Source organism: Mya arenaria, chromosome 7 (assembly GCF_026914265.1).
Source record: "Mya arenaria isolate MELC-2E11 chromosome 7, ASM2691426v1".
In the NCBI taxonomy this organism is placed as follows: domain Eukaryota; kingdom Metazoa; phylum Mollusca; class Bivalvia; order Myida; family Myidae; genus Mya; species Mya arenaria.
The window spans coordinates 55257423-55272621 of record NC_069128.1 but is presented as its reverse complement, the minus strand read 5'-3'; the positions used below and the strand labels follow the sequence as shown (position 1 = coordinate 55272621).

The 15199-nt window shown below is 34.7% G+C and overlaps 1 protein-coding gene across 5 annotated transcripts; it reads left to right on the top strand.

Moving 5' to 3' along the window:
- The first annotated feature begins 1018 nt into the window (after nucleotides 1–1018).
- Nucleotides 1019–10975, top strand: LOC128241641 (uncharacterized). 5 transcript variants are annotated; one of them, XM_052958654.1, is made up of 6 exons: nucleotides 1019–1169; nucleotides 5213–5306; nucleotides 5737–5928; nucleotides 8465–8560; nucleotides 9187–9390; nucleotides 9747–10975. In XM_052958654.1, the coding sequence occupies exons 2-6, from the start codon at nucleotides 5222–5224 to the stop codon at nucleotides 9956–9958; spliced, it is 789 nt and encodes a 262-aa protein (XP_052814614.1). In that variant the 5' UTR covers nucleotides 1019–1169; nucleotides 5213–5221; the 3' UTR covers nucleotides 9959–10975. The 5 variants fall into 5 exon arrangements, with proteins under 5 accessions (XP_052814614.1, XP_052814615.1, XP_052814613.1 ...); XM_052958655.1 differs by having other exon boundaries at nucleotides 1019–1234; nucleotides 9187–9303; XM_052958653.1 differs by having other exon boundaries at nucleotides 1019–1234.
- The last annotated feature ends 4224 nt before the right edge of the window (nucleotides 10976–15199 follow it).

The following is a 15199-nucleotide window of genomic DNA, read 5'->3' as shown; positions in this document are numbered from 1 at the left end:
CCTAACAATTCTTTATAAACATACCTAGTTTATTATATAAAGTATAAATGCACTGTGCTGTTTGTGGAGTTTTGTGCTGTTCTTCAATGTTTCTTGTTTGTGATTTTTTGTTTTTATGTTCTATGTCTTTGGCGTTTATTCGTTTTTGCTACTGAGCTTGTTTCTGTTGTTTTTCGCATAATTATAATTTAGGTAACTGATGGAATGTTAACGCTATACTCCAATGGCATTGATAGTGAAGCTGGGAAAAGAACAAATTTAACCTTTTGTACTATTATGTTACCGCCAAAAAGTACACCACAGCATTGAAAGTAATTGTTATTTCAGCCTTTTTCATAAAAAAGTAGTCAGTTGACATTTCTGTATAATGTTGTGCAATATTGAAAGTTTGTCAAAGGATAGTGCAGAAAAAAATAGCGGTCCGCTTAGCGTTGAAAAACTCAGAATACAGAGAAGAAATGTCCTTATATGAACACAGTTGCGATGGAAGAGATTGCTAATTTTTTATTTTAAGTTTCAAGTCATCTCAAATCTTCGCTTTGTCATAGGTGATCCATACTTCTGCTTTATCAATAATTGTTGGGACCCAACATTCTACGACTCAAAGTTTGAGTAACCTGAATTTAATAACAGTTTCGTTTCATTAAAAAGTGCCAGATTGTAGTTCCAACAATATTTATATGGAAAACAACAGAAGCAAGCTCAGTAGCCAAAAGTTTAAAAATAAACCCCGTTTAATGGCACAGGGTTAAACAAAGCACGAATTTTTAGTTGAACGTAATCTTAAGTATAGCAACTGCTATATTAAATCATGTTTCTAGCAAAGTTAAACGAGCACTTGTAAGTAATTCGATGAAGACTTAAACTAATATGAAAACAAAGATTTTGTTTGATATCATGCGTTTTAGATCATTACGGTATTTAATTGGCGACAGTAGATGAAATAAATTAGTGAGTTGTTTCCCTTATATATTCAGCAAATTCATTAGTAGTAATGCATGTGTTTATTTTGTGATTGTGCATCGATGGAGTACTACCTCGCACGATTTTAGTTTAATCCAACCTTCGCCTGAATTGATTTTACTAGCATAAACTATGGAACAGTGAAAGAACGGACAAACTAGGATCTAAATCGAATAACGTTATAATCATATTCACAGGGAAAGCAGGTGAACAGCTATTACAGGTTTAATTGCACATTGTCATTCGAATATGGACAGATGATATAACCATGGTATGTATACTAACATAGATGAAAAAAACGCTAAATTTACATTTTGCATCAACTATATTCATGCAGGTTTATAGTATACATTCCAGGAAGTGTAAGACATTTCCCTTTATCAAGGACTTAAAGGTTTAAATCCAGATTGAAACAAATAGTTTAAGTTTATATATAGATACTATTGTTTATCGAAGCATCGCATATATAAACCATTTATGTATATAATTAGGTTTATGTGGTTACACTTTATTTATAACACGTTAAAATTACCTACATGTGAACTACAAATATGATTCAAAATTATTGCGTTTTAATATGTTTCACACTCAAACGGATCCAAATGTATTCAAAGGGCATACTTACTCTTCTTAATTATTGTTGTACATGAATTGTCGGAATGTCGGCAGTTAGGCCCAATGTAACGGTCCGAAATTTACGCAAATATACCTGTATGGGATATATATATATCGGACCTATATTTTATCTGTTAGATCACGGAAACGATATGGGAATGATATCCTTACTGTTGGCATTTTTTTTTCTTTTTGGAAAAAAATAATATTATCGTCCTTGATTTTAATTCACTTTATTATACGTTGACTTCTTTTAAACAACCTTTTTGAATCTTGAATATGATAGAATCAAGTATTGCGTAAAATCGAACATTAAAAAAATAGTTTAATCACTGCTTAAGTCAATAGAAAGCGACCAGAAAAGACATATATTCAAAAGTATTACCCTGAACAATATCCTCAGTTCTATTTTAAGAATGGAACTACACAAACTGTATGCACCAAATACATCGGTAATAGTAAGTGGATTGAAAAATGGTAATGATATGATAATAAATGTAACGGAATAACGGCACGTTTTAAGGAACTCGTTCATGTTTTTTTTTTTAAAGAAATTTTGTTCCTGGAAAAGCATCTGAAAACACGTTTTTTATCATTATTTTACTTTTTGAACTCGACATTGCGTAAAGAAATGTAAGTCTATTTTTTGGTTTTATTGGGATGCGCACCTACGCCGGTAAAGTTAAGAAAAAAAGGAAACTGACGACATAACCACTAGAATGATACGACAGAGGTGGATATTTTGACCTTGTAACAATACATTGACATATAAGTAACATTACGTGATGATGTCAATCATGCAATCACTCAACAACGAAACCACTGAAAGCTGTAGATAGCGGTATTGAAAGTGTTTGTCTTCAAATACGATATTTAAGGAAATATCAACATTTGCTGAAGGGTTCGAGCTGTCAGGAGCTTGGTTTTGCCGCACTTTATTTCGTAATAAAAACGTGCATTTTACAAACAATTAGAGAGTCACTTGAAAGAAATATGCTGTGCACGGAATGCACATTATTTAAACCTTAAGTAAAGAAGAGACGTACGAAATATTTTAACTGAAGTTTACTGAACGGGAACATGAAGCATTAAGTATATTCGTAACAAACTGGATTTATGGATAGCTCCATCTTTATGTCAACGCAAAGTTGGAAATCAATAAATTCCGTAACATTTACCTTTTAGTGAATTTCTTGCAGAGCGCGTAGTCTAATATACATGTTTTCTACACCATTTCCACGTTCGCTGCAAAGAGGTTTCTTTTGACATTGAAATATAAGAGATACACGTTCGCTGCAAAGAGGTGTATCTCGACGTTGAAAAATTAAAGATATACTTCTACCTAAAATAACTATACAGTCTTATTTCCGGATCCAATAGTGTAGTTAAAGTGGCCATCGTCATAAACAGTGTGTTTGCATTGGCTGTTTTGTAGTAACAATTAAGGGAGCTACATGGTACCATAATTCAAAGGAAATCATTCTGCAATATATTCTTCTCAAGAAGTGTAAACACATTGAGATGGGGCAATGGTGTAATTCAAACGAAATCATTCTGCCATATATTCTTCTCAAGAGGTGTAAACACACTGAGATGAGGCAATGGTGTAATTTAAACGAAACAATTCTGCCATAATTTCCTTCTCAAGAGGTGTAAACACATTGAGATAAGGCAATGGTGTAATTCAAACGAAATCATTCTGCCATAATTTCCTTCTCAAGAGGTGTAAACACATTAAGATGAGGCAATGGTGTAATTTAAACGAAATTTTTCTGCCATATTTTCATTCTCCACAGGTGTTAACACATTGAGATGAGGCAATGGTGTAATTCAAACGAAATCATTCTGCCATAATTCCCTTCTCAAGAGGTGTAAACACATTGAGCTGAGGCAATGGTGTAATTCAAACGAAATCATTCTGCCATAATTTCTTCCTCAAGAGGTGTAAACACATTGAGATGAGGCAATGGTATAATTTAAACGAAATCATTCTGCCATAATTTCTTCCTCAAGAGATGTAAACACATTAAGATGAGGCAATGGTGTAATTCAAACGAAATCATTATGCCATAATTTCCTTCTCAAGAAGTGTAAACACATTGAGATGAGGCAATGGTGTAATTCAAACGAAATCATTCTGCCATAATTTCCTTCTCAAGAGGTGTAATCACATTGAGATGAGGCAATGGTGTAATTCAATCGAAATCATTCTGCCATAATTTCATTTTCAAGAGGTGTAAAGGCAATGGTGTAATTCAAACGAAATCATTCGGCCAAAATTTCTTGCTCAAGAGGTGTAAACACACTGAGATGAGGCAATGGTGTAATTCAAACGAAATCATTCTGCCGTAATTACCTTCTCAAGAGGTGTAAACACATTGAGATGAGGTAAAGGTGTAATTCAAACGAAATCATTCTGCCATAATTTCTTTCTCAAGAGGTGTAAACACATTGAGATGAGGCAATGGTGTAATTCAAACGAAATCATTCTGTTATAATTTCCTTCTCAAGAGGTGTAAACACATTAAGATGAGGCAATGGTGTAATTCAAACGAAATCATTCTGCCATAATTTCCTTCTCAAGAGGTGTAAACACATTAAGATGAGGCAATGGTGTAATTCAAACGAAATCATTCTGCCATAATTTCCTTCTCAAGAGGTGTAAACACATTGAGATGAGGCAATGGTGTAATTCAAACGAAATCATTCTGCCATAATTTCCTTCTCAAGAGGTGTAAACACATTAAGATGAGGCAATGGTGTAATTCAAACGAAATCATTCGGCCAAAATATCTTGCTCAAGAGGTGTAAACACATTGAGTTGAGGCAATGGTGTAATTCAAACGAAATCATTCTGCCATAATTTCCTTCTCAAGAGGTGTAAACACATTAAGATGAGGCAATGGTGTAATTCAAACGAAATCATTCGGCCAAAATTTCTTGCTCAAGAGGTGTAAACACATTGAGATGAGGCAATGGTGTAATTCAAACGAAATCATTCTGCCATAATTTCCTTCTCAAGAAGTGTAAACACATTGAGATGAGGCAATGGTGTAATTCAAACGAAATCATTCTGCCATAATTTCCTTCTCAAGAGGTGTAATCACATTGAGATGAGGCAATGGTGTAATTCAATCGAAATCATTCTGCCATAATTTCATTTTCAAGAGGTGTAAAGGCAATGGTGTAATTCAAACGAAATCATTCGGCCAAAATTTCTTGCTCAAGAGGTGTAAACACACTGAGATGAGGCAATGGTGTAATTCAAACGAAATCATTCTGCCGTAATTACCTTCTCAAGAGGTGTAAACACATTGAGATGAGGTAAAGGTGTAATTCAAACGAAATCATTCTGCCATAATTTCTTTCTCAAGAGGTGTAAACACATTGAGATGAGGCAATGGTGTAATTCAAACGAAATCATTCTGTTATAATTTCCTTCTCAAGAGGTGTAAACACATTAAGATGAGGCAATGGTGTAATTCAAACGAAATCATTCTGCCATAATTTCCTTCTCAAGAGGTGTAAACACATTGAGATGAGGCAATGGTGTATGTTGGCCAAATCGAATTTGTAAGATGGTCACAGTTAGTTATTTAACGGGATATGTATGTTAATGCAGATTGTGTTTCAGACCGATGCCATGTTTGACGACTTCTCCAACGCAAGTGCGCCTCCGCAGTATTCTAGCGTCTCTTCCAGTTATCACCCACCTTTAGATCCTACAGGTAAATGTAGTTCGTGTATTCTAAAATAAATAGTTTAATTGTTCTTTGTGGTGAAAGGGAAACAACTGCTGCATACCACGACGCGGATTACGGAGAAGAATTATTCAACTTAACCAAATTTTTGATCATGTTTTTTTACAATGGCCATATCCGTCTAAGCCATTGGGTTTCCAAAGTCATTCATACTTAAACCTAAATAATGTAGTTGCATTGTTGTTTGGATCATTCAATATTTCTCAGTTAACATTGTAAAATGCTCAATACGTCGGCTCTTAAGAGCGCCAGTGATGTAAATAAACAATCGTCATCATACCGAGGCTACCATAATAACACTCAGTAAAGACATATATTTTGAGGAATGTCATTGCAGAAATGTATTTATGTATGTAATGTATAATATTTGTATTTGAAAAATACCTTTTTTACACAGCCCCTCCACCTACATACGATGATTTGTTTGGAGAGAAGCCGGTATCGCAGGAGGTACATTCCGAGACAACACTCCTGCAAGTACCCTCTAACCCATCTACGGCCGCCGAAATTCCTGACCCACACCCAGTCACAGACTTGAATCCGGTCGAGAATGAGGATGTTGGTGACTGTCGATTCAACGGTCCTATTTGTATGTTTTATTGAAACGAAAATTCCATTGCTTGTTGTTTTTATGCATTAATATGAAAACATTAATTCTTATATTTGATCATAAAGAACGTCATTATTTGACTAGAATGAAATATACATTTTTAGATAAACATGCACAATCATGTCTGGCAACATACAGCACTTAAAAATGCACGGGGGGGGGGTATTATTTAACGCTTTTATAATTACTTGTTTGTGATTTAAATTAAATGTATGGCTTTTATTCTATAAGTGCTCGTCGTTGCAAAATCCTAAAATATGTGAACGTAGTTTTTTTTATCCCGATGGCTTAAATAAGAATGCTTAATTTAAGGCTTGTAGTTTGCGATAAGATTACCAACATAGATATTTTAATGAGACGTTAGAGCTGTTGGCAAAAAGGCAACAACAGCGGCGAATGGTGGTTCGAGCACCTCACCAAGTTGTTCATGACTAGTAAATGACCCCTATTGATTTTGCGATCACAAGGGTAAAGGTCAAGGTTACCTTCAGGGAAGAAATAATATGTTGGCGGTGACCTTAATCTTAAAAATGGTTCCTGCTCAATAACTAAAGAACGCTTGTACACAGGAACTTAATATTTGGTATGCAAGTTGGTCGTGGCTAGTAGATGACTCTTATTGATTTTGAGATAACTAGGTCAAAGGTCAAGGTCACCGAGACCTTGAGGTGAAGAAACTGTTTCGCTCAATAACTAAAGAACGCTTGCACGCAGGAACTTCAAACTTGGTATGCAAGTTGGTCATGACTAGTAGATGACTCCTATTGATTTTGTGATCACTAGGTCAAAGGTAAAGATCGGCTTGACCTTGAGGTGGAAAAACGGTTTCCGCTCAATAACAAAAGATTCTTTGGGTCTAGGAACTTCATACTTGTTATGCTAGTTGTTCATGACTAGTGGATGAGGCCTTTTGATTTTGAGATAAAAAAATCAAAGATCAAGTTAACCTTTACGTAAAAAACGATATGATGGAGGTGACTTTCAGCTTAAAAATGGTTCCTGCTCAATAACTAAAGAACGTTTGTACCCAGGAACTTCATACTGGTATGCTAGTTGGTCATGACTAGTAGATGAACCCTATTGATTTCGAGATCGGTAGGTCAAAGGTCAAGGTCACCGTGACCTTGAGGTGAAGAAACGGTTTGCGCTCAATAACTTAAGTACGCTTACACCCAGGAACTTCAGACTTGGTGTGCTATTTGGTCATGACTAGTAAATGAATCCTATTGACATTGAGATCAGTAGGTCAAAGATCAAGGTCACCGTGACCTTTAGGTGAAGAAACTGTTTCCGCTCAATAAATAAAGAACGCTTGTACCCAGGAACATCATACTTCATATGCTTGTTGGTCACGACTAGTAGAAGACCCCTATTTATTTTGAGATCAGTAGGTCAAAGGTCAAGGTCGCAGTAAATATTCACTATTTAATACGGGTGAATAAACCAAACTTCACTGTTTTTGTTCGTCTCCAATAAAAATTGCAAATTTCATGTCTATCATTTATTTTTTTCTCAGATACGACTTCACAAAAGGGGAGACAAGCGCTTTTTAAAAAAGCAATCTCTAGTTGAAACTTGATATATCTGTTCAAACAAATAAACATATATTAACGGAGGAGAACATAGTGTTACAGTCTTAAAATCCTTTTTTTATAATACATTTGAGGATTTTACCTAATTTTATGAATTTTGTAATATCTTTGGGATCGATTTTAATGATTTTTTTAAATTTTAAAACATTGGTATTGGTATAATGTTCTATGAATGGAATTATTCATCAATACTGTTTTTAACACAAAGTCCACATTTTCTATTACTTATTCCAGCTTTTACTTTCAATTGGTAGTCGATTATTCCTTGTTTTAAACATTAAATAATATTTCAAAAATTTAGAATGTGTTTGAACTAAATATTCCTCAAATTCAAAGCTTTCTTTTAACAGTATATTTTCGCTTTCTACAACATTTTCATGATGTATTTAAAGTAGAATACCACTATATTGTGAATTAATCATATATTTCATTTTAACGGACATGTTTAGCCATAATGTATTTGGGAATGCACTATTATCCCAAATATTAATCATTTAACATTCAACAAATATATTTCGTATGTGTTTTATCCATTAAAAGTCTTTGTTTCTAATAATATTATCATACATATATCTACTTAACATAAGAAAATATGCAGGCATTGTTTTTTTAAAGGTTAAATGTTATTTATATAAACAGCAATTCAAATCGTATGAACTATGTATGCTGGAACAATGAAAAGTGTATATATGAATATTCCGTTTGTGATCTAGAAGTAAAACGAAATCTTTAGTAATTTTGTGTGTATCACCCATGAAAAACATCCTAAAAAATAACCTTGAAGTTATGATTATAACTTCCCAAAAATATTGTTTTGCATATTATTTTCATGAAAATCAAAATATAAAGATCCCGCGATAAAATATCTTTTAAACGAGGGATTTTAATTGTTAGATTAATTATTCTTTCGTTTTATATTTCAGCGTTTTTGCGGAATGTCGCATTTCTGTGTCTTGCAATCTGTGTGATCGTGGTCCCGTTTACTGCAATATTTTTGCCAATAATGTTGTTGGCTTTCGGTAGTTATCACTGCACTATCTCTTTCGGAACTCCTCGGCCAGTTTGCATCGAAAACAAACTCGGATGTTAGCCGGTACATCAGTAGAATTGGTAGAATCGTTTTCATTAATTGTAGTGGTTAACTTGTATTTTGTATATCTAAGTATAAATTGATTGCTAGGGAATGTATTGCATACATGATACAGATTCACAAGAGAAAAGTTATTATGTTAAACAGATAAATTGACATTACTACGCGATCTACTTGCGGAGTAGTTAAATGTAATGATTTCTGACATTGTAAACCGTCCATTTACTTCCGAAGTTGTTTTAAATGTAAAATGGCCGAGGTGTTCCGAATGTTTTATTCTGTATAATATAGTATTTTGACTGAATTTAATTGTCTTCTAACAAATACAAGTCTTGATATACTGAGACATATACGTGGGGTTGAAATACAAGTCGGTACCAATCAACATTAGAAAATCGTAACCAGGGTGAGGAATCACCTGACTTCAATTTTATCGGTTTTGGTTCTGTCTTGCATTTACTCGAATTTTGCAATCACATACCAAACTTTTTGTTACGACTTGTCCGTTTATTGTCCAAGTCCTTCTTTAACTAATATGCATCATGTTCATTGCAGGAGGTGTTTATTTCCACGAATGTCCGGGCGAGAGGAGGTTGCCCGTCTCCCTTCTGGTCGGTGGTGTACTGGCGTTGTTGAAGGCCGTGTCCTTTGTCGCACAGCTGTGCATGTCAAGTAAAGAACGGAAATACGAAAGAATGTGCTTCCTCAACCCTTTTGATGTATTTGTGAACCTTGCCATACTAGGAGATTTTATTGCCTGTAAAATTGGATTAAACATTGTTCACCCTGAAGTTGTATCCTATAAATATGTAATTTTATATTTATATACACTATGCACTTTCCAATTCGTCCAATACAAACATCAATAATGCTTTTGAAGTCATTACTTTTACCATCATGATCCCCAATATGTTATCTTACTTAAAACTGATAAATGTGGTGTCTGCATTAAGATTATTTTCCAAAAAGTAAATAACAGGATGTCTTACTTTTAAAAGTGCCACTGTGATAATGGAGATTGTAAACAGTTAAGTTTGACAATGTATGTGATACAAATTGAAGTATATCTTTAAATTATACGATAATAAAATGTTTTATCGTTTTCCGTCCGCTAGGTAACCTGTACGTGTATGGATATCACGGGCAATTGGACCGCATCCTGATCAAACCCGGCAACTGTCACTCCGATCTGTTCTATTTCTCCTACTCTCTGATTATCTTCCTGTACATCTTCGCTGGTCTACTGATTATTGCGACCGTGTACGTCGTCAAGGTGAAACAAAAGTCCGCAAATGATAACACTGACAGAGGAATCAGTATTGTGTAAAGTCCAGTTTGTTTCGTGAACGCTTGTAAATTTGAGCAAAGCGTTTTGTACATAGATGGAGAACACTTGAGCAACAGTCAGTCAGTTAGTTAACCCGGATGCATATTCTTGCATTAAATATAAATATACATAAGCAAGACGCCCTGCTCCTCATTCTGTATGTATTTTAAGTTTAACTTCGATCTCATCCATGTGCATAGCTTGACAATCAGATGGGCTTAAGCTTTATAACCAAATAGATAATATTACAATGCAACTACATTTGAGACGTATGCACCTTCAGATGGATTTGTTTAGCATGTTCTGCAGAGTAAAAGGTCAGAATTACCGAGGAACATTTCGAGTCAATACCGCTGCAAGGGCCTTAAATGACAGATAACATATACGCTTTACTCGCTCATGGCATCGCTGCTGTAGACACCTAGAGTACATAGAACAAGTCGATCATAACTTTTACTGTCAAAAATGTACAACTGGTATTTATCACAGAGACTACATCTATTGGTCGTGATTTAATATATGCAGACTATGTGGTGAAGTTGATCATCTCGCTGTTGCACGTGAATGGATAGAGCTGGCATGTGCAAAAGAATCCAGTGTAATGAAACGTGTTGAAAAAGTCAAGGTCGAACTGAGATATCCAATAAACTCACCAAGCACCTATTCTTTCAATGCATTATTTGTCATTTTAAGAAACTTGTGACATCTTGAAGACCAATTCTTTGGGACAATTTCAATGCCAGTTGGAAGAAACTTTCGGGTCCAAAGTAAATACATTTATTTCGTTATATTGGTGGGGGGACGGAAGGGGGGACTTGGCCACCTGCACTTTTTAACAAAATAAAGCCTAATTTTGAACATTGTATTATGATGCTTTAACCTATTCTTTTGAATATTACATTATTTGCTTATGCACTCTTTTCATTTTAAAGCATGTGTTATAATCTTGTTGTGTTTTTGCAAGTCAATAACTACCTTCATTCACTTCCCACTATTTTAAATAAATGGTGAAAAGGACTTCCTTGATTTTAATTTACCATAATGCTTTCCTAACAGACCGTTATGGAGGGAACTGATTTCTGTGGTTAAAACAGTTTTCTACTGAATCCCCTCTGCATAAACAATACACCCTAACAGGCGATGAAAGAGGATCTTATACAGACACAATGCTCTGCCATGCAAGTGCAACACAGAATCACATTATAATAGTACAACCCCCACCCCAAAGTCCACATACTGGCTTATGGTAGCAAAATATAAGGTTCTTGACCCTTAGAGTCATGTTTAGTCAACTTGACACTTGAACTGGCCCTTATTCACTGGTACTAGATGTACCCTATGCACCTGTACCCGGCCTTCCGGCGTCACATCACCACTTTCTAGTAGTTACAACACTTAAGTTGGCATGAACCCCTATGTTGTGTTATTATATAAAAGATACTCCCCAACTGTAACCCTTATTGCTATTTCCGAAGAAGGTTGTGGTCGTAGATATTTGGTAATAAACCATTTTCAGTCTAAGAGCAATCTTTAGTCTTATTGGCTGCTACGGTAATGTAATGTTTTACTATTTTGGTTATATATTGTATTTCGGCGTATCTTGTGTAGTAATTTGATTTTTGCTGTATCTAATTGGCTGCTTACAGGGAACAGTTATTATTTTTCAACTTTTTTACCAGTTATCCCCCGTTGATTAATGTACTTCTAAAATCACTGAATTCTGTAGTAGAAAGTAGATACAAATTATATAAATACTGTAAGAATAAAATGTGTATCAAATCAATTTTAGAAAACAAATTCAAATAAAGATAATGTAAATTTGCACTAAAGTTAATATGCTTTTGGCACTAAAGATGATGTAAGAAAAACATCATTTTTTTAATATATCATATAATGTCTTTACTGAAATCGAATGAATTACTTCACAAGAAACAAAACTCTGCAGCAATAATTTAGAAATTTGATGATAAATTTTATAACTATAGATCAAAACTAGGTGCTAGTCGAAATATGTATAACATGTTATTTAAACCTGTTACAGAGAAATAAGATGTATTACTGGGAAAACTGGAAAAGTTGGGTGAGAAGATATTCCTAAGGCAAAAGAGGGTTAACCCACCCGTGCGCCTATTACTGTTTCCAGTAAAAGTAATGAAAAAAATAAAACGCCTATTGGAAGAGTATGAAGAAAAACAACTAAATCGCACTGATAGTAGGAACCAGTATTTGGGAGGACATCAACAAGGAACAGATGGGGAAACAGATTAAACAGTAGATGATGAAGAAATATTAGCGGTAGTTAGCCACAACAAAAACGAGAAAAGAACTTGGTATTAAATTAACAAGTTTAGGTCGGTATATTGTATGGAAAAAAAGATCGCGGATAAACTATTGAATTTAATAATGCAGAAACAATGAAAGCAGGTGATTATGTAAAAGAAATGAAAGATGATCAAATAAGTCTTAAACTTACATATCGTCATCTAAAGGCTGAAGAGAATTAATTAAGTGGTAAAAGATATTTTCAAAGTAAAACATACAAAATAACTAATGACCAACATTACTATGGGGGTTATCGATTCACATTACACAATTAATAAGTCGCAATAAATTAATCATTAAAAACAATTACACTGTTGAACTTAATGAAAAAAAAATATTCTTATTTGACTGATTTCATTACAAAGTCATTTAATACCAAAAAGGTTTACTCAAAATTATCTTAAAATGTGTTTAAAAGGTTTACACAACTTTCTGTGATGGAACCATGTAAAAGAAGTAAAAAGTATTTTTATATCATTAAAGGTGAATGCGGAACAAAATTTAACAATAATCCTGATTATTTGACTTTCTACCATTGAAAGTGGGATCAATAACTGCAGGAAATGATCTCATTAACAAGGGAATTTCATCTAGTGATTAATTACTGAAATTGGGGGTAATTACTGGGAATGAACATCTTGAATTTTATAAAACAAATATATTATAATATTAATATTGACATCATATTGTATAAAGAGAAAAACAGTTACGCCATCATTAATTCCCGAGTATGTTTTTACTAGAAATGATAGATTAATGCAAAAGTCACCATGTGCTTCGTGTTGAATAATAAGACATAGTTTGTTTAGAAAGATTGGAGTACACCAGTAGTTACGAATGATGGGAGTGAACCGGTAAGTAAGACGGAGTACCACCTAATAGGTGTTTTAGGAGAGACATCGCCCTACCACCCAATAAAGTTAACCATACTAAGAAAACTCTTTAACTCGTTTAAACGACTTGTTAGTTGGCCGAAATTCAACAAAAGTCGACAGATTTATTTCCGGATTGGTCTGGTACTCGCTAGAGTGATAGGCGGAGTACCATCTATTAGTTATTGGAGACACATACACCTACCATCCCATATTAAAAGGTCAACATACTGGGAAAACATCAACACTGCCAACGAAAATATATTAACAACGTTGGGCTGTGACAAATCACTTACTACAATCACTAGAATAATACTTACCAATTAGGCGTAAAATGTCCGATATCTAGCTGAATACTCGTAACCGAGATGCGCGAAGTTAGCCAAATAGCCAGACACCGGAATAGTTTACCGGCCGGATTCTTTTACTAGCCGGTGTCATATATGTTTTGGCCGAATATCATCTTTACCTGGCCGGAGGTATGTACTTTCTGGTCAGATATAATTTTAGGCTATTCATTATTTTTTTCGTTCAAATATTGTACGTACTACTAATCAGCAAACACATACTCCTTATATGATACAAGCTTCATCAGGTCAAAAGGACCTATATAATAAACCTTTAATAGAACTACCTTATTCAGTGAATACTAGTTTATTTTAGTTCGATTGTACATCCTTGATTTTATGCCGGGAACCATTAATAAGGCAATGTTTTAACGTATATATAATTGATAACTAACGCTCAATAATGTTTGATGAGTTATGTATGTACTAAACATAAATGATTGCACCATTCAACAAATCGAAATTGTCTATACATTGGTGATCAATTTGATGGAGGCCCCGATTTGCCTGTGGTGAACGTAAGTATTTACAACATCATTATTCTTGACAACACTCAAGGAACTCCTCTGTGTTTTAAGTACAATGCAATTGACCTGTATCTATGCAACATTTGCATACATTTTGATGTCAACTGCGTGATGTTTTCATCTCACAAAATACTTGAACCTTGTATTGCCGAGAACGTACATAAAGGGTGTCTCTGCACATTCAGTTGTAAACTACTTTGTCCTAAACACACGCGTTCTACGCAGTGTGATGCAACAATACGCTACTACAAAAGTCGTTCCGAATGTAACTTGCTTGTGTCCTATGTACACGGCGTTAACATGTAGTATCTAAAGTCAGGCCTGGCAATATTTTAAGTTACGGGGTTAGTAGGTGACCCGATATGGGATATACGGGGCAAAGGAAACAATATCCGGTGAGAGCGAAACTCTAATCCGAATATGGTTTCCTGCGCCCCGTATATCCCATAACGGGGTACCTACTAACCCTGTAACGTATATATCACGTCATAAACCTGTTTACATGTTTAAATGTTTCATTTATTTATAGAAATATTCATCGGAAAATAGACGCCATTTTGGTACGATATAAATTTGGTGACCCAATATGGAAAAATATGGGGTCATCGCGTGACCAGTCCTGGACCAATGGCGTTGCGTCAGTTATGTTTGAGGCGTGATATATGCCGTTTCAAATCCACCGTAGCAAACATGTGAAGAGGTCTGGATTCCGGCCTTCAGAGCTTTTTGCTATCGATTTATTGACACGTTCGCCCATTCGGGACGAGCCAACAATTAATGTGTAAACAATAATGCATTATCGTATCAATTTCTCAAATGGGTTTATCTTAGACAAATTAACGCTCTGGACACAGGATAGTTGTATTGTGCATGAGAACGAAGCTCCTTCAGTTAGGTTGGATTTAGCTGGACCTCCTGCAAACCTTGGAACTACTCACCTCTTGAGTTTTATATATTCCTGTTATTCAACAAGAAAGCCTGTTTTAATGCTGGGAAAACCGGGTTATTTTTCACCTTTATTACCATTATTTTATTTGCATGTAAACAAAAGGCAACGATATTTCGCGACAAATTGAAATAACCTAAAACAAACTCTTCATTAACCCCCTTTTGGTATTATGGCCCTTGGACATTCACAGTTTCTTTATTTGAGGATACGTATTAAATTATGTC